This window comes from Onychostoma macrolepis, chromosome 25 (assembly GCF_012432095.1).
Source record: "Onychostoma macrolepis isolate SWU-2019 chromosome 25, ASM1243209v1, whole genome shotgun sequence".
Lineage (NCBI taxonomy): Eukaryota > Metazoa > Chordata > Actinopteri > Cypriniformes > Cyprinidae > Onychostoma > Onychostoma macrolepis.
In genome coordinates this window covers 6,097,643-6,115,777 of record NC_081179.1, presented here as the reverse complement: position 1 = coordinate 6,115,777, position 18,135 = coordinate 6,097,643, and the positions used below count along the sequence as shown (strand labels likewise).

The 18,135-nt window shown below is 36.9% G+C and overlaps 2 protein-coding genes across 2 annotated transcripts; one reads left to right on the top strand and one right to left on the bottom strand.

Moving 5' to 3' along the window:
• Positions 1–289: 289 nt before the first annotated feature.
• Positions 290–6,088, top strand: psma4 (proteasome 20S subunit alpha 4). The gene is made up of 9 exons (XM_058768117.1): positions 290–405; positions 893–918; positions 1,035–1,077; positions 1,194–1,356; positions 1,931–2,008; positions 3,103–3,191; positions 3,271–3,401; positions 5,352–5,475; positions 5,815–6,088. The coding sequence occupies exons 2-9, from the start codon at positions 916–918 to the stop codon at positions 5,967–5,969; spliced, it is 786 nt and encodes a 261-aa protein (XP_058624100.1). The 5' UTR covers positions 290–405; positions 893–915; the 3' UTR covers positions 5,970–6,088.
• A 1,650-nt stretch (positions 6,089–7,738) lies between these two features.
• Positions 7,739–17,219, bottom strand: oaz2a (ornithine decarboxylase antizyme 2a). Its single transcript, XM_058768118.1, is given in 6 exon segments — positions 7,739–9,678; positions 10,569–10,654; positions 11,096–11,268; positions 13,348–13,425; positions 13,427–13,478; positions 16,902–17,219. Coding segments are annotated over 6 exon segments (618 nt in total). The 5' UTR covers positions 17,000–17,219; the 3' UTR covers positions 7,739–9,547.
• Positions 17,220–18,135: the final 916 nt, after the last annotated feature.

Sequence of the window (18,135 nt, the reverse complement as noted above, 5' to 3'; positions counted from 1 at the left end):
GCTGTGGAACTGAACGATTCATTTCTGTAGGATGTACAATCTAGCTCACCCACTCTCATCAGCACAAAGAACCTGTAAGCAGACGGTAGAAACTAATTATTCTTATGAACCAAAAATGTACCGTTCGACTACTGTAGTCTGATTTCCCAAATACATGACTTTTATGAACCAGTTCTTTTTTATGTTTTAATTTTAACATAAAATTAATAATATTAAACAACGTAAAAAGCTAAATTGCGAGCACTTCCGCTAACTAAAGAAAGGAAACCAATCACAGTGCTTCACGTAGCACACGTGACCGTCCATGGAAGTGAATCCAGAGTGGACGCGCTTCTCGCTGCAGTGAGATTCTTTAGCGGAGTCGGAGTCGCAGCAGTGAACAGGCAGCGCGAACTCAGGCTTTAGGTATGAAAATAATTATACTTTGCTATATTTTACACACTATATATGATGCCCATTACAAAGTAAAGCCTTCTGTGCGTGTGTGAAAAGCTAAACAGATGTAAGATTAATTGAGCGTAGGATATATTTAAATTAAATGAAAAGTTGCTGCTTCATGCTGTTATGCAGGTGCTAATGCTAAAGCTAAAACACATTCATACAGGAGAAACTGAAAGCAGCTTTAAAATTCATATTTATGCTTACGTTTCTCGTTTAAATTAATCTAAGACTGTAAAATAAGTGTATCTAGTAGGCTGGATGTCGGTTATAGTTGTTTTCTGCTACTTTCTGTTTCATTTTGTTGCTCTATGAGTGTGCAAGTTAAGTTCTTTAGATTCTGACAGCAGCGCAAATCAACAAATTATTAAATGTAATAAATATAATAATTATAAATATTAATGTATGTGGAATTTGTTGCTGATCAATTAAGCATATTTTCTCCTGTTTGCAGGATTCATTTTATTTAAGGGCATAATGGTAAGTGTTGCATTATTTGTGGATTTTATTAATCTATTTTTAATCCAGTTTAATATTGATTTGCTATATGTTCTTATCACAACGATTCACAATTTGTTTTTTGTTTTGTTTAACAGTCTCGGAGATATGACTCAAGGACGACTATCTTCTCTCCAGAGGGTGAGAGCCCCCATATCACTATTTTATTATTTTTATTGTGTGTTCTTATTATTCTAAATGTTGATTTGTTGTCATTTGGAGAAGGTCTCAGTTTGTGAGTGTTGTGTTGTTGGCAGGTCGTCTGTATCAGGTAGAATATGCCATGGAGGCCATCGGTCACGCTGGCACCTGTCTGGGCATCCTGGCCAATGACGGCGTGCTGCTGGCGGCAGAGAGGAGGAACATCCACAAACTTCTGGACGAGGTGTTCTTCTCCGAGAAGATTTACAAACTCAATGAGTGAGTCCAATAATTCAAATTCAAGTCATTTATGTGGCCTTAAAATTATTCTCAGGATTACTTGAACACAAATAATTTCATAATTATGGCATTTGAGGTTTCCCAAGAGAAGCTGAAGTTCTAATTAAATTATAGTCTTTATTCATATTTAGATTTTTCTATTTTATTTCTGTAGATAATGCTAAAGATCGTTATCTTTTTTAGCTCTGGTATGGGAGAAAATGCATTAATTTTTAATATTTGAAATAAATACTACTGCATTTTTTAATATTAGAATTAATATTTAATTACATTTCTGTCTTTGGCAAATCTCTTTATGGCAGTGTTAATTTAGTATTGTTTATATATTATTATGGTGTTTGTTAATATTTGAATGAGCTGTTATTTTATATTTCCAGTTTATTTTAACTTTTAGCTAAATATTTAAGCATGTGATATGAGCTTTTTGTCTTTTTTTTTTTTAAAGGAAGCAATGATTATTTAGCTCTGATATGGGAGGAATTGCATTGATATTTGAAAAGTAATAAAAAAAAAAATTCTAGCAGCATTGATGTATGGTGATTCTGTAATGCAGAGACATGGCATGCAGTGTAGCGGGAATTACATCAGATGCCAACGTCCTCACAAACGAGCTGAGACTCATCGCACAGAGGTGAGTGAAGCATCACTTTGACTCCTGCTGAAGACTGCACTTTTGTTATTAGGGCTGTCATTCGATTCAAATTTTTAATCTAATTAATTACATGATGTGTCGATTAATTAATCTAATGAATCACAAAATAAATTTGACTGTGAAAATAGCTATTGTTGTGTTAAATGAGAAAGTATCAAGTAGACATCACAAATTGTAGCTTTAGAAAGAAATATTTGATTTGATTTAACATATAATGTATTATACGTAAACATTTAGGCTATAACGGCCTAACATAAACTATGGAACATAACAGAAGATAATTTGAGATGACAGATGACAATTAAAATTTTTTGGGGTGGACTATCCCTTTAATGTTTTAATATTTATTATTATTATTTTCATTTTTTAATGAAATTATAGTCTAAATAAGAAACTAAAACTGCCAGATTATGCGGTAAATGTCTTTGAGTCATTCATTCATTCATTCGATTTGTTCAAACAGCTGATTCATTCAGGAATTCAGTAAATGGCTCACTTTATAAATCATCGATTCACCCGATTCATTCAGAAACTAAACTGAACTAACTATGTTGCTCACAGATGCACAACAGTTCTGCTGTGGCTTTATAGGTAACATTTTTGTCGGCAAAACTGAGCAAAAACAGACAATATTGTTTAAAATATAACATAATATTAACTTCTTATTTACTGTACTGTTGTATAAAATCACACATGCACTCGTTATATTCAGGACAAACGGCTCTCATGTGATATTGCTCTCGCTGCTCGTGTGATATCGCTTATCATGTGATATAAATATGAGACAGAAACTCATACAGGAGCATTTTTGCCCCAATATCTTGAATTTTAGGGCATAACTGCATTTATGGAGTTGTTGCCCTGCATCATATTTGTCAACTGTATGAAATGTAAGATGACGTACAGGTCTGGGGGCGGGGCCAGTGCGTTAAATATTTGAATCGCATTATTTTTGCATAACTAATTAATTAAGCTAACACGTTAAACTGACAACCCTAGTTATTATAAGACAAAATTGGTTTATTGTGCATATGAGAGTCTTAATATTGATGTAGCATGTGATGTTTGTGCAGGTACCTGCTGCAGTATCAGGAGCCCATTCCCTGCGAGCAGCTGGTTACTGCGCTGTGTGACATCAAACAGGCTTACACACAGTTTGGAGGTATATTTTAATCTATTTCTAACGTGATCCTGGTGAAGGTTTGGGCTGTGGAATATAAACCGTACGTGTGTTTTGTCAGGTAAAAGGCCCTTTGGTGTGTCTCTGCTGTATATGGGATGGGACAAACACTACGGCTTCCAGCTCTATCAGAGTGACCCCAGCGGAAACTATGGAGGCTGGAAAGCCACTTGCATCGGCAACAACAGCGCAGTGAGTGAAGCGCACGCATTCAGATTCTTATGCTGGAAACAGAGTAAACGAACGCTTCATTGTCCTGTTTGAACTTATGACACACTGAATCTGTCCAACTAGTTCATATGAATCATTTGATTTAATGAATCAGTTCAAAAATAGAAAAATAGTCATTACTAGGCTTTTTTTTTGAAGAAGAAATTAATTCTTTCATTCAGCTAGGCTGAATTAAAGGGGGCATAACACACAGTTTCACTCAATCTCATGTTAATCTTGAGTACCTATAGAGTAGTACTGCATCCTTCATATCTCCAAAAAGTCTTTAGTTTTATCATATTTATAAATGAAAGATACAGCTTTACGATTCTCTCCAATAAAAGCCGAGCTCCTGGAGGCGAGCCGTGGGCGGAGCTAAAGTGTGACGAGCACTTGAGCACCGATTGGGGAAAAAAAAAAAAAAGAGACATTTGATGCCGTTTCACTTACCGTCTGCAGTTCTGAATCATGACCGGGGTCTTTTATCGCTGGGACTGCTCCATCTTTCAGTATCAAACGATGTGCAAATCCAGCGTCAAACTGGGCCTTGTTTACAAAACGTTCATCAACAAACACACTTGAGAAACTCTGTTGCTGCCCCGAAAAAACAAACTGCATCCACTGTTTACGTAACGCTGGGTTCTTCGGGAGCTGAACAATGTTATCTTTCCCTTACAACCAAAAACACTTCTTTAGAGACATTCTTCCCGAGCGAGTCCCGTGCAGTGTTGAAGCGCGCTCTGACTCTGGTCGATGTGTGCACGGGCGCGTTCTTCCAGGAGAAATGCCCATATAAGGAGTTCCACCCTCGTTTAAGTCATCAAGAGCCATGATCGAAAATACTCTCCGAAACCTGTATGAACCCGGAAGTAAGATTTTTGGCACAGAAATACTGTTATACATCCAAATTGTTTTTTGAAACTTTGTCCATGCTTAGTACCAGAATCCAACTCTTTAACAGTGTAAACAACTCTGAATGCATAAAACAGCATTGTACCCCCCCATTTAAGGTAATCAACCGTGACAGTAAAGACATTCATAATTTTACAAAAGATTTCTATTTCAAATACATGCTGTTCTTTTGAACTTTCTATTAATAAAGCAGTCCTGGGAAAAAGTATCGCCGTTTTCACAAAAATGTTAAGCAGCACAACTGTTTTCAACATTATTAATAATAATAATATTTTTTATAGAATGTTTTCTGAAGGGTCATGTGACACTGAAGACCAGAGTAATGATGCTGCAAATTCAGCTTTGCATCACAGAAATAAATTACATTTTAAAATATAATAAAATAAAAAGCAGTTAATTTAAATTGGAAAAAAAAAAAAAAACATTTCACAATACAGTTTTACTTTGGTCAAATTAACTTTGGTCTTTAAAAAAAAAAAAAAACGTAACTGCTCAAACTTTTGAACAGTGGTGTATAATATTTTGAGTATTTATTGAACGTTTTGGCTAATTTGATTATTTCAGAAACCAATAAAAGTGTAGTATTCTCAGCTCTATTTAACATATATTAAAATGTATCAGATTTTCCCCTCAAAATCAACACAGAATTTGCAAGAAAAAAACTACTAGTTATATCCTCAAAAAGCATTTTACATGTTATACCGCCTTTTGTCACTGATTAAGCATGTAGATTGTGTCAAATATTACTTTCTTTGTAAAACTGTGGGGCTGCATGTTGGAATCAATGTTTCTTCTTAAAGTTGAGTGATTTGTTCATGCTGCTTAAAAAATAAACTGAAAAAAAAAGACAAGTCGGACATCACAATGTCCATCTACTAGTGTACTGTAATATCATGATTTGGCCAGTAGATGGCGACAAGGCACCTGTCCGTAATTCATGACTTCTGTTCTGAACTCTGACAAAAAAAAAAAAAAGATATGAAAACATTCAGAAACGTAAAGTGTGTCTGTGTGTTTCAGGCTGCTGTGTCAATGCTGAAGCAGGACTTTAAAGAGGGAGAGATGACTCTGTCTTCTGCCCTCGCTCTCGCCGTCAAAGTGCTGAACAAGACCATGGACGTCAGCAAGCTCTCAGCAGAGAAAGGTGTGTGTTTGGAAATACGGAGATGGAATAAATGTTTTAGCATGCAGACGAGGGCTGGTAGATTGAGGCAGTCTAGCGGAGAGCAGACTTTGCATTATGAATGATAATGACACCATGTACAGACCCACAATCCATCTGAGCTCTCAGCTTAATACAGCTGATCACGTGCTGAATTGCGGTAACAAACACACTGCAGTCAAAATGGTCATGCAGCAACAAAATAAGTCAGTTAACTATCTATTAACAATTTTAGGAATTTTTGGTGCATTTGTGACTTTGTGTCATATATATATATTTGACAAAAATCTAATTGCTCCCTTTTTCTGTCCATCTTCAAAGTGGAGATCGCCACACTGACAAGAGAGAACGGCAAGACCAGAATCAAAGTCCTCAAGCAGAAGGAAGTGGAAGAACTCATCAAGAAGCACGAAGCAGAAGAGGCCAAAGCAGAGAAAGACAAGAAAGAGAAAGAACAGAAGGAGAAAGACAAATAAAACACATGCACTTGTTTTCTATTAAAATGCAAACGCCCACTGGGATTCCCAGAGAAATTCATATTGCTCTGTCTGTCAATCTGTCATTTTCTTTATTAAACACAAAACGAAAAGATAAACATGTCTAGTAGTTTTGTTTCTTCAAATCGAATGCACATTCTGAGAAAATTCTAGAAGGTTCCTCAATGTCCACATCTGGTGGTTTTATGTTGAATAATAGATAAAATGTAAAAGCGTTCATCTGGAAATCTCTGCCTCTAATGTGAGTGTTGTGTAACTAAGAGTTTTCAGGTTGGTGTGGGCTAAGACTGCATTTCGGTAACCATGAAACGACATTGATGCTGGTCAATTGTACTACATACAATATGTGTATGTACATATAATCTTTGACAATTTATAACTTATAGACATTAATCAGGTTAGATGCCATATTGAATTTAACACATTTAGTGAAACTGGTTACTATACTACTTTAAAGCGCTATAGAAATGACACTAAATTGTCACAAGATACTTCCAAATAGAAAAACATTCTGTGTGTGGTGTAAGAGTTAAGACTCTTATATCAAAGAGTGAGTCTTTTATGGGGGATTAATCAAATCTCTGACTGACTCTGACTCGCTTTCTAAGAACCGCGGGAAAATTCGGCACGTGTTGCATAAGCGCGGGAACGGATTACGGTCTCAGAGGTCAGACCTGAACACAAGGACGAGCTCGCACAGTAACCCGGCAGCACAAAAATCTTAACGTGTTCCAGACTGAGAGAATGTAGGTCATTTTAATGGACGGGATTACTATGATGTAACCCAGCACGGATCGTTAAGTGCATATGGCCTGTAGGTCTGTTTACAGCGACAGACGCTCTCCAGTTCAGTCTGTCAACGGGAGTTTCTGAATGAAGGTACCTCCAAAATAAATTGGTTTCAGATTTTTTTTTTTTTTTTTTTCCAAGATGCCATGAAGTCATGAATAAATAAATTTAAGTGAGCTTTAGAAATAAGCAAGCAAGCATATTAGAGTTTTAGGTTCAGTCTATTTGTGTTAGCTTTGAGATCAACATAGCTAGTGTATTTCTAACCCAATTTAAAGCTTAGATTTGATATTTACAGTCTTCATCTTCTGGTAAAAAGCAATAAATTGTAAATATGCCAACACAGAAAAAAACTGCAGTCGTTAAGCAATTGATTACGATTGTTTCTTGTCAGATAAACATGGACATTTTATAAATTAGTGTGATTAATTTTGCCATGAATGTGTGTTATTTATGCTCGTGTATTGTATTATTGTGCTGCCTCAGAGAATGATGGGAAATGTAGTTTGGTTGTAGCTGTCAGCTTATAAACATACTAAATGAGTAGTGTTTTCTGGTGAATTTTATCTGTTTTTTATTAACATTACACACAATGTGTACAAATTAAATTGTACTATAGCAAGTTAGCAACTAAATCTTAATTAGGATAGCTATGTTTAATAGATTCCTTGTCACTGATTGGAAGAACACCATTTTCTGAAGACCAAGAAGACCATTTTCTGTTTTAATGTGAATGACATTTGAGAACTATGAATTATATTATTTCAATAAATATCGACCATTTTTCCATAGAAGACCCCCCAAAAAACCCGGTAAGTACACATTTATTAAGTTTTACTTTAGTTGCAATAGTTTAGTCTTAAAGTTCACCTTTTTTCCCCACTTTTTATTCAACTTCAATAGCTAATTTCTGACAAAGAATTCATCTGGAATAATCAAATTTTATTTGTGAAAGAAAAACAGGTACGTCATGAAGTTTTGTTTTATCACGTGTTTTATTTGGACATAAGGAAAAAGTTCAAGGTATACAAGTGTAGATTGTCATTAAATGATATCTGATTTACTCTAAATTCTGCACTACAAAAAAATCAATCGGTATAGACAAAATAAATCATATAGATAAAAATAAAATTTAAGTGAATGAACAAAAAACATTCTCTAAAAGCTTATTGTCACAGCCCATGAGGAAAGGTAAGATCTATTTACACATGCAAAACCTAAAGGCCACCCTGCTGAGAAGTATACAGAACTGGATTCATTGCACCTAATTTCCACAGAGATGACCAAGTATTAAAGAAACAGAGGCTTCCATTTCAGGGAATGTTTTTGCATGTTATACCTGACTACACTGGGACCGAGCCTGCTATCTGAAGGTGCTGCTACGGTAGATTCACCAGTCTTATCTGAATGAAACTTGAGGCGTTCTCTTTGAATGGAGACCATTATCTTTGGCAAGTATGTCAAGTTCACTAAACACTGCAAGACATCTTGACAGCTCAATGCACATCTCTCTGTAATGAATGTGCAATGCACCGTCGGCTGAATTGCTTGTGTTTTCCTAAAGTGCTTGTGTTAAAGCCCCTGAGGGGCAGAGGGTGGGGTTGGTTTGCTCTCATGTTTCCTTTTGGTTTGGGATGATGAAGACAAAAGGTGTGATGGACTACGGTAAGACTCACGCAGAAGACCTCTGCATCTCCCTAAATAAAAATAAGGACCTTCGGGATTTCTAAAACCAGAATGATTTCATCACAAACATGCTCATGCATCTAGAAGTTTTCAAGTCTGGCTTTGTTTTAAAGAGTAAAAGCAACAGGCCTGATTGAACAACTTCTACTCAAAGAATTCTTGAAAAGCAAACCTCACAACCAGACTCAGAAAAAATTCAACTAAAACTCAATCTAAACTTACACTCAAGTGCCTTGTTGGGGTCTGGAATGATGCACAGTTTTGAGGAACTTACGCTAGAATGCTGCGTTCCATCCAATATTGAAAGATATTTCTTATACTTAAACATTTATTGCATGACGTTTGGATGATGTATATAAAATGGTAATGTGCAGATGTGTGATCGTCAACAGTGAGCTGTGCACATCATGAAATAGCAGTTTTCATAAAAGTCTGAAGTCCAACTTTGCATTCTATTGCACTTTTCTATATTGGAAGCTAGAAATTCAAACATTCTCAATTGAATGGAACACAGCATGAATCCTAATGAGTGTTCGAAGGGCGAACTACGCTGCTGAAGTGAGTCGAGTCTTAGTTACTAAGAGCTATTCAGCTTGTTTCCTCTGAGAACATTGAATGATTAACAAGTGAAAGTTTTAGCTGAAACGTCTAAAGAAGAGTAAAACAGAGAAGACCTGGAATAAACAAACCAAAAAATCCTGATTCACCATTATCAGCCACCGGAAACAGTCTACAACCGGTTACAAATACATTCCCTTCTGTAAAAACTATCGTTACTATGTCTGCAATCTGTATCCTGTTCTGAATGTTCTATACATAGTGTACACAACAGTATAGACAGTTTGATATATGGTGTGAATTAACAGAGAGGATATGCTAGATTTCTGCTTTAGCACCAACCCACCTGCTGATGGAACGACCAATCAGAACCGATCGGTGGGATAATAATGGAAACTGAACCAATCAGAGTGTTAGTTGGCCCAGCTTCGCCCCTCCCCCTGTCTTAAAAGTCACTGATGCAGAGGTATAGAGGGGGAGGAAGTGGGGTGGGGGCATTTTAAGAGTGAGCGAGAGTGTGATGGTCACTCTTCATCAGAACTGCTGCTGTCTATGGAATAGACCATAAAGAGAAGATCAGGCCGGGGTGGCACCAGTGGATGACCTGGTTTCACCACTTCAAAACCCATGTAGTGGAAGGTCTTCATAATGGACACTGCACAAGTAGAGACAAAGACAGTTCCTTGTTTAGTGAATTATGGTATCAGACTCATTATTCAATTTAAATGATTAAATAACCCAAATGAAAGTTCTATTATCATTTACTCACTCTCATGTTGAAAATGTATGTTTTTAGAGGGAACATCAATCCTCTCAGTGATGGAGTTTAGGTTCCTTGCCACTGAACTTTACAGTTATTTAGCTGAACTGAATGAATACTAAACTGACTTGAGCTGAATAATGTCACTATTGTTTTTTTTATAGAGCTGCATTACAGCAGAATTTAAATTTAACTCATTTGAATAAGTTTGCGTTGCTGATTCTGTTATTTTCCTGTTTATTTCTGTGAAGCTGATTTGAAACAATCTCTTTTATCGCAGTCATAAGGCTGTCAAGCTCCAAAAATGACAAAAAGCATCATAAAAGTGATGGATGAGCCATATTTTTGGAATCCAACTTTGCTTTCCATTATGGATGAAAAAACGTAAAATATCTCTGGTTGTGTTGCACAGAAGAAAATAAAGTCCAGTTCACACCAAGATGATAACTTTAACAATAACTATGAAGTTGTATGAGTCCACACCACAAATATATCGATAACGACAGAAAAACAATATTGTTGGATATCGATGAGCAATTAATGACATTTACAGCCAATCAGAATCCTTACTTCTTTAAAGCGCACAAGTATTTAAAGTGACAGACGACAAATCTGCAGCGCATGTTTATAATTAACAGAATGTTATCAAGCATTGGTTTTTGGTGCAAACTGTGCTTTAAATCATATTGAATTGGTACAACATGAGGGTGAGTCAATGATGACAGAATTTAATTTTATTATTTTTTTGGTAGAATACTTCTTTATCGTGTTTAAATGTATCTTACATCGATCGTCTCTGTTTTTCTGAAGCCACAGGAACACGTAGCTGACTTTCAACTGCTCCTCTGCAAACTCCAACAGCCTGGTGAAACTGCAGCATAATGAGAGAGACAGAGATGGTGACGCACTGCTGCTTTTACATAATGTCTGCCTTATGTAATAATGCAGATGTACTAGCCACAGAGCAACACACACACATATTTAATGCTTTCTGACAGTCCACCACCTGCTTGTTGAAGGTAAAACACTCTGTTTTAATGCCAGCAGTGACCTCACAGACAGCACATGCCTGGACGTGATGGACTTAAATGAGAAATTACTGGAAGAACTTTCATCATGCATATTTTACAGCTTCATACCAGTGATGAAACGTCACATGGAAAACCAACTCGAGCTGCTTTTGACTAAAATTAAACCACCCGTTCGTTCTACTGTGACCTAAAACTGTCTGTTAAAGAGAGACAGATGGATATGGTTCTGCTGTCATCTTCAATATAGAGCTGCACGATGACAGGCTATTAACCCAACGTACCCTTCTCTGCTGCCACTGTGAAGAGCTCCAGCGGGGATTTCCAGGTAGAGTGCGTCGTCCGACAGAACCGTGTCCCAGCAGGAGGACCGTCGCTCGCTTAACTGGTACTGGAAGTGCAGGACAGGGGGCGCGCCGCTTACCGACCCCACCTGGGTCACTGTCAACTTTTCGTCCTGGAGGAGACATAGGCACATAGAGTTTACACACAAGCTTGTTTTCAAAATGTTATTTATAAGAGCCCAAAAGTAAATGTTAGCACAAAGGTTGTTCTTTAGCTCTTTAGTCCTAATGGAGATCTCAGTTACGTTTTGTTTAAATATCAACTGTGCCATTAATGTTTCTCCAAAAATGTAACCTAATGACACAATTGCTGTTGCATGAATTAGCATAGTCTTATTCTCACAATATAGCATCCATATTTGTCCCTAGAAATATATAAATAGCAATATTTTTTTTTTATGATACACATATAATTTCCAACGGTTAAAGAGATAGTTCACCCAAAAATGAAAATTATGTCATTAATTACTCACCCTCATGTCGTTTCAAACCCGTAAACCTCGTTATTTTTGTTTTCTTTGCGCTCAAAAAGAATTACTGTTGAGCCGCTGATGACAAATGGACAATTGTAACAATGTCCTTACTACCTTCCTGGGCCTAGAATGTGGTAGTTTCATTGTTGTCTGTGCAGGGTCAGAAAGCTCTCGGATTTCATCAAAAATATCTTAATTTGTGTTCCAAAGATGAACGAAAATCTTATGGGTTTGGAACGACATGAGGGTGAGTACTTAATGACAGAATTTTCATTTTTGGGTGAACTATCCTTTTAAATGTAGACTTTAGACAGCAGCCTTGAACCCAGTTCTCAGACGGGAGAGCTACATTGTATTGAATTGTGACATCTGTAGTGCAACATGTATCGCATTGTGAGTTGGAAATACCCTCGGTAATGTGGGAGTATTTTTGGTAATGAACCCAGTGTTATCCTATACCTTTTCAATTGATTTTGTCTAAATGTTACCAGAGTGGTATATTTAAACAAAATCAATTGATATAAAAAATGAGCTCAAGAGCAGCCAAAAGTCACTTGCACAATAGACCGTTTCACAGGTGTGCGTGATCCAAAACCTCAACCTTTTTGAGACGGTCACATGTCTGCACACAGACAGTACTGACATCTATAGTCTCACACACATGGTCAGCTGTATTCAGAGCTGGAGTACCAAGTGCCAACACCGTGCGTATGTAGGCCAGATGGAAACTCTAGCTGTAAATATGGCACAGAGCTACGTGACAAATAACAAGCTCTAGAGATCTCTTCACACCAGTCTCCTCCCTTGGGCTGGTTGTCTGTGTGTGTTTTTTGGAAATGGCATGGTTTGCCGCCCCAGTGTCTTACTGACTAAAGTATTCATTTACTGTTTAGGGTTTTTAATTTAGGATCATGCTGTGGTAGTAAAGTAGTAAACTGAGATGGACTGCATCCCATTTTGTCTACTGTAAAGTATTGATTAACTAATATATCTACTGATATTCTAAAATGTTGAGTAAATATTGTGTTAAAAACAGTGTATTTCATTACAAGGTCTATATCTTAATTGTATTACTTCACATCACATGCTTACTTCACCAGTGGATCTGCAGTGAATGGGTGCAGTCAAAATGAGAGTCCAAACAACTGATAAAAATGCCTTGTGAAGTATAAAGTTTGTAATAAACAAATCCATCAAGATGTTTTTAACTTTGAGTCCTCCATCCGTAATTTTGCTTTCTTCAAATAAAAAAACTCAACATGTTTGAATCAGGAGAGAAATATGCACAGATCAAGCACCATTTACAAGCAGCCCAAAACAGTTCTAAATGAATATGTCATGGGAGGAAGCATTATTATGAATTAGGGACTAATATTTTGTCCAGAAGCTATGGTTTAAAATTAAAGTGTCTTAATGATGGATTTGTTTATTACACAGCATTTCACTTCACAAGACATTAACTGATGGACTGGAGTTGTATGGATTACTTGTGGATAATTCTGGTGTTTTTATCAGCTGTTTGGTCTCTCATTCTGACGGCACCCATTCACTGCAGAGGATCTGTTGGTGAGCAAGTGATGTGATGCTATAGTTCTCCAAATCTCCAAAACAAACTCTTGGACAGCCTTAAGGGTGAGTACATTTTCAGTAATTGTTTCATTTTTGGGTGAACTAAGCTTAATGTTAAAATGTGAAAATTGTACAAATCTGTGTTCTTACCTTGTGCAGTACGCTGTGAGGGAGATCCCTGCCTGTCCCTCGCCCACCCGGGATCTTCGTTAGTGGGAGAGGGGCATCAGGAGCACCACAGAGGCCCTGGAGCCTGCTGCCTCGAGCCCAGAACGGCACAACTACAAGACAGAGAGAGACAGATCATTTTAAAGCTGTGTAAGTTTATCCTCAAGTGCATTAACAAAAATTGGCTTCTAAAAGCTTCCTTCACTCTGTTTGTCTCCAGAATCATGAGTCGAGTGCATGACGCAGCTTGGCACAGGCCTCAGGGTGCCAGCTGATAACAGATACCCATCCTGCCAATAGCATAACAACAGTCTGACTGTCTGCTTCACAGAAATGTTGGCACTTTTAAAGCCTCACTCTCTCTGTATTTCTTTTTATGCCTTATCAGATGCTGTCACCTTGTAATATTTTCTGCAGCACTGTTTTCACATTAACACTCAGTTCTCTGATTACAGACTATGGCAGCACTTGAGACATTCAACTGGAGAAAAACAAATGGTGTACTAATATCACGCCCTTCACACTAATTCCAGAAAGGTATGCAGCTTTTTGTTAGCCCAACACTAACTTGGCAACATTCTAACGTTCCTAACAAGATAAAGTTTGTCAAGACAAACTTTGATGTTGGCTTGAAAAAGCCTTGCAATGAGCATTTTTGGAGTTTCAGGAGGCCAACATCTAAGACTTTATGGAAAACAAGTAGGCTACTGATTTTGCACAAACTGCATCAGGTCACAGTGGACGAGCGTAAACTGACCCGATGTCATATTTACATTAATGGTAAGCAGCGACATTTAGGTTCTTGGAGACAGATGTTTCACTTTCAACGAGACAGAAGGGAGGCAGTTCGTGCAGATCACAAACAAGCACATGATTTGAAAACAAGTCTGTAAATAGCAGCTTGGCTGAGAACATTTCACATCCCAGGGGGCTTGAGTTACAGCACTGGCTTTTAGAGATGGTAATAACAGACATTTACGTCCCCATGACACATTGGGAGATCTTTGGATCTGATGTCTCATCTGAAGCCAGCATAAATCTCTCATGATTGAAAGCATTCCCACTTTTCAAAACAGCCCTGTTTATGGAGATCTCATGATCACTTATTGCCAGTGTGCTGATCAGGAAACAGAACATTGATATTTTATGCCATTATCAGCTGACAGCCATCAATGACATGGTTACAGCACGCTGGCACAAATGAAATGGCTGTTCAAAGCCAGGGTGCTTTTTCACGTCTCATGAGCCAGATTACCCAGCAGGCAAAAGAAAGGAGGGAGGCGTAGTGCTTTCTGTGCCCTGGTAACTGAACGTAACCCAGGTGACAAAATCTGCATGGTGACCACATGAAAACAGGTGAAGCTGTTACCGAGGATGTTTACTTTCTGTATTTGGTTACTCTACAGATGTTGTTCCTTAAGCACAAAGAATTAGTATGACTGATTTTTCAATATACTTTTGAGATGTTCTTTATTTGTTCCTTCTCCTCCCCTGGTCTCTATATAGAAGCGGTGGGTATCTGCGAGTGAAATGTCAGCTTGTTTTGAAAGCCGACACTTTCACCCTCTGACATTCAAGCACCTTCCCCCCCCTTCACCGTTTCAGATTATACGCTCTGGATCAAAAGAGATTCAGGACAACTTTAAAGAAAAAAAAGAAACTAAAACTTTGGGACTTTCTTGGATTCATTTAACATGCAAAGAACTCGATTGTTGCACTTTCATGCGTGTCCTCAATGTTTGCATGAGACTTATATTATTAGGATATTTTGAGTGGTTGATTTTTTTGCACTGTTTGGTCATTTCATTGATCACTTGAAAATTTATTAGCAAAATTTCCTCAAAAAGCCATAGCAATCTAGTCTGTTGCACAGGGCATGATGATTGGCATCATGATGATTGGTTCCACCTTTAACATCCATGAAACCTTTCCACTGGACAAAAAGTTCTTTAGGTTAATAAAAATAATTTATTTTCAAGAGTGTAAATGGGCTTTTTTTCAAATTCCAATAATGAACAACAGTAATATAAGATAGGAATAATGTTTGATTCATAAAATCCAAAAGCAGAATCCATCTCCAAAACGATCCAATATCATTGAATTTCATTCCTGACTCCAGCTGACCTCTAGACCCGCACTGGGTCCGGATCTGTTTAAAGACTGAGATTCAGGTTAATCTTTAGAGCAGTAATTACTGGCTCTAGTGAGTGTTTGGAGAGGGACCAGGAAACAGTCAAAACCAAAACAGGATACTGCAAGTCTTCCAGGAAAACAGTTATCATTTGGCTACAGAGAGTGTCGAAGGGTGACATCCAACCTTCAACTCACAGCGAATGTGTTTTGGACCAATCGCTAAACAGGAGAAATGGCAGGTTTGTGTTTTTCGTGTATCAGATTACAAAGCCACAAGCAAATGGCCTTCTTTGACAACAAGTCTGCCGTGTTTCTATTTTGTCAGACTTAGTGCTGCTGCAATCTTCAGTAAAGTGTTTCTCTTTTGAGTGTTGCAGGTCTGGATGGAGTCCAAGTAAAATAACAAAAACACAAACAGAACGTGAGGTTAAGAAACAAGACTTTGCATGAAATGTAAGTGTGGATGGATTTGGAGGAAATATGAATATTAATTCAATGCAATGAATTCACAGTGATGTTTGAATTGTGAATGGTTCTATAAACAGGGCCACTGCAGTGATGTTGCAGCTGAACAACAGAACTTTCCAGGTACTGTCTTATGTAATGTTTATCTAATGTTCTGTCCCCGTATTCCTCGCTCAGAATACCTTAAATCTCAGGTTTAATGTGGTTTATCAGCTTCTCACCTGAACTTGCACTAATCTTGTTACAAAAACAAAAACAACTGCTGATGGTGTCCAGAGTTTCACAACAGCATGCTTGCAGGTGATCTGTGCTGGGTTTTCCATCCTCAATCCAGATTAAGAAATTGCAAAGGAGAAATTAGATTGTTTAGGAAAACTAATGAACTTTGGGGCAAGGCGAGCGATTTGGTTCTGTTACAAGCTCATGAATTCTAATTGAGTTGATGGGGTTATGGATGAAATATTTATAGCATCAGTTCTCTCTCTCACGCGCACTCATCTGTCTGCTCGACATTAAATCCGCTTTGATAACTGTCTGTGAGTCTGATCCTTCAGAACATCACAATAAATCATGCCCATTCATGATTTACATGCATGACATTTCTATATCCAAACAAAGCATCAAATAGATTTCAATGTGAAATATTACTGAAAATATAATTATACAATTATGTAAAGGGAAAATTATATTGTAGAACGTTTAATTATATTTAAATATTTTATATTATGTAATAAATATTTAAAATAAATATTAATGTTCTGAATTATTTAATAAATCAAGTTTATGTGTGCATTTAAATAGGCATTTATGATATTAATGGCATATCAAAAGACTGAACAGATATGTCAAATAATCATAATCATCAGCTGCAAAAACTTGCACGAAATTAAAATGTTGCATGACTGTGAAAAATTAAATATAATAGTATATTTTCTCACCTCTCCTCTGTGTTGCACATGTTTTCCTCGTAGACCGCTTTACTCTGGTAACCCAAAGAGTGACTGTTGTGCAGAAAGTCCACGGAGAAATGCACCATCTATATAATAATTCTCACTGACGCGTTCTGCTATAAGCGCTCCGTGCTTTGACGCTGAGCACTGGCTGCACGCTGACGTTGAGGAACTGCTGCTGAATATTAATGAGACTCTGGAACGTCTGCCAATCGAACGTCGCGTGAGGCTGTCGACAGACACGCAGCTTTATTAATATTCATCGACGTGCAGCGCGGAGAATCATGGGAGACAGACACAGAACAGGGAAGTGACAGTGTATCTATTGGTATTATTGTATTTTTAAATATCAGTGAGGTCAGCATAGTGAATTTGCAATGTGTTATTCCAAAATATATAGTATTTAAATGGTATTTTAGAGAGATTCAGAAGTATAATGTTGAAATTTGATAGAGGGTTTCTGGGAAATGAAGTTTTCAGCTTTGAACATGCCAACAGAATTTCTGAATAACCTAATTTATGTGTAATTTACCTAAAAAATCATATTTTACCTGCTGAAAAATCAACAGAAAAATCATTTTAAAAGTCAGATTACTTACAAATTGTAATATGTTACTGATTCCAGATTACATGACAAAAAATTGTAGTCATTAACGTAATCCGTTACAATTACACATATTATGTAATGTAATCAGATTACTTTTAGATTACTTTTGATTTAACTTGTTTATCACATTGATTTAAATGGGATTATCTTGTACCATAATGATGTGAAAAATGCGAGTAAGAAAATGTGTTCCATTCATTGTAATTTACAACATGAAGTGCATTAAACATTATATTACATCAAGGTTTCCCAAACTAGGGTTTGTTAATGAAAAGTTAACAATTAATTAAATCATAAAAAATTTAAATTAAAATAAATATTTTAATGAATTTGAAAGACACAAGCGTTCCAAAGACATAACAAACCTGAAATGATTTTCGTAAATCCAATGGTCAAATGCTGTATCGCCACCTGACTAATGACTGTGTGAATGTCCACAAAACTGGACTTTCTGAATGTATATAATCGGTAGGCTATTTTAGAAAGGAAAATTTAAAAGACGAAAAAGAGAAATTAGGGAGAATCAATGGATTATGAACAATTTATTGCTATTGTGTGAATATGTAATCCATAAAAAAGTAACTGTAGTCTGATTACGAGTATTTTAAAATGTAA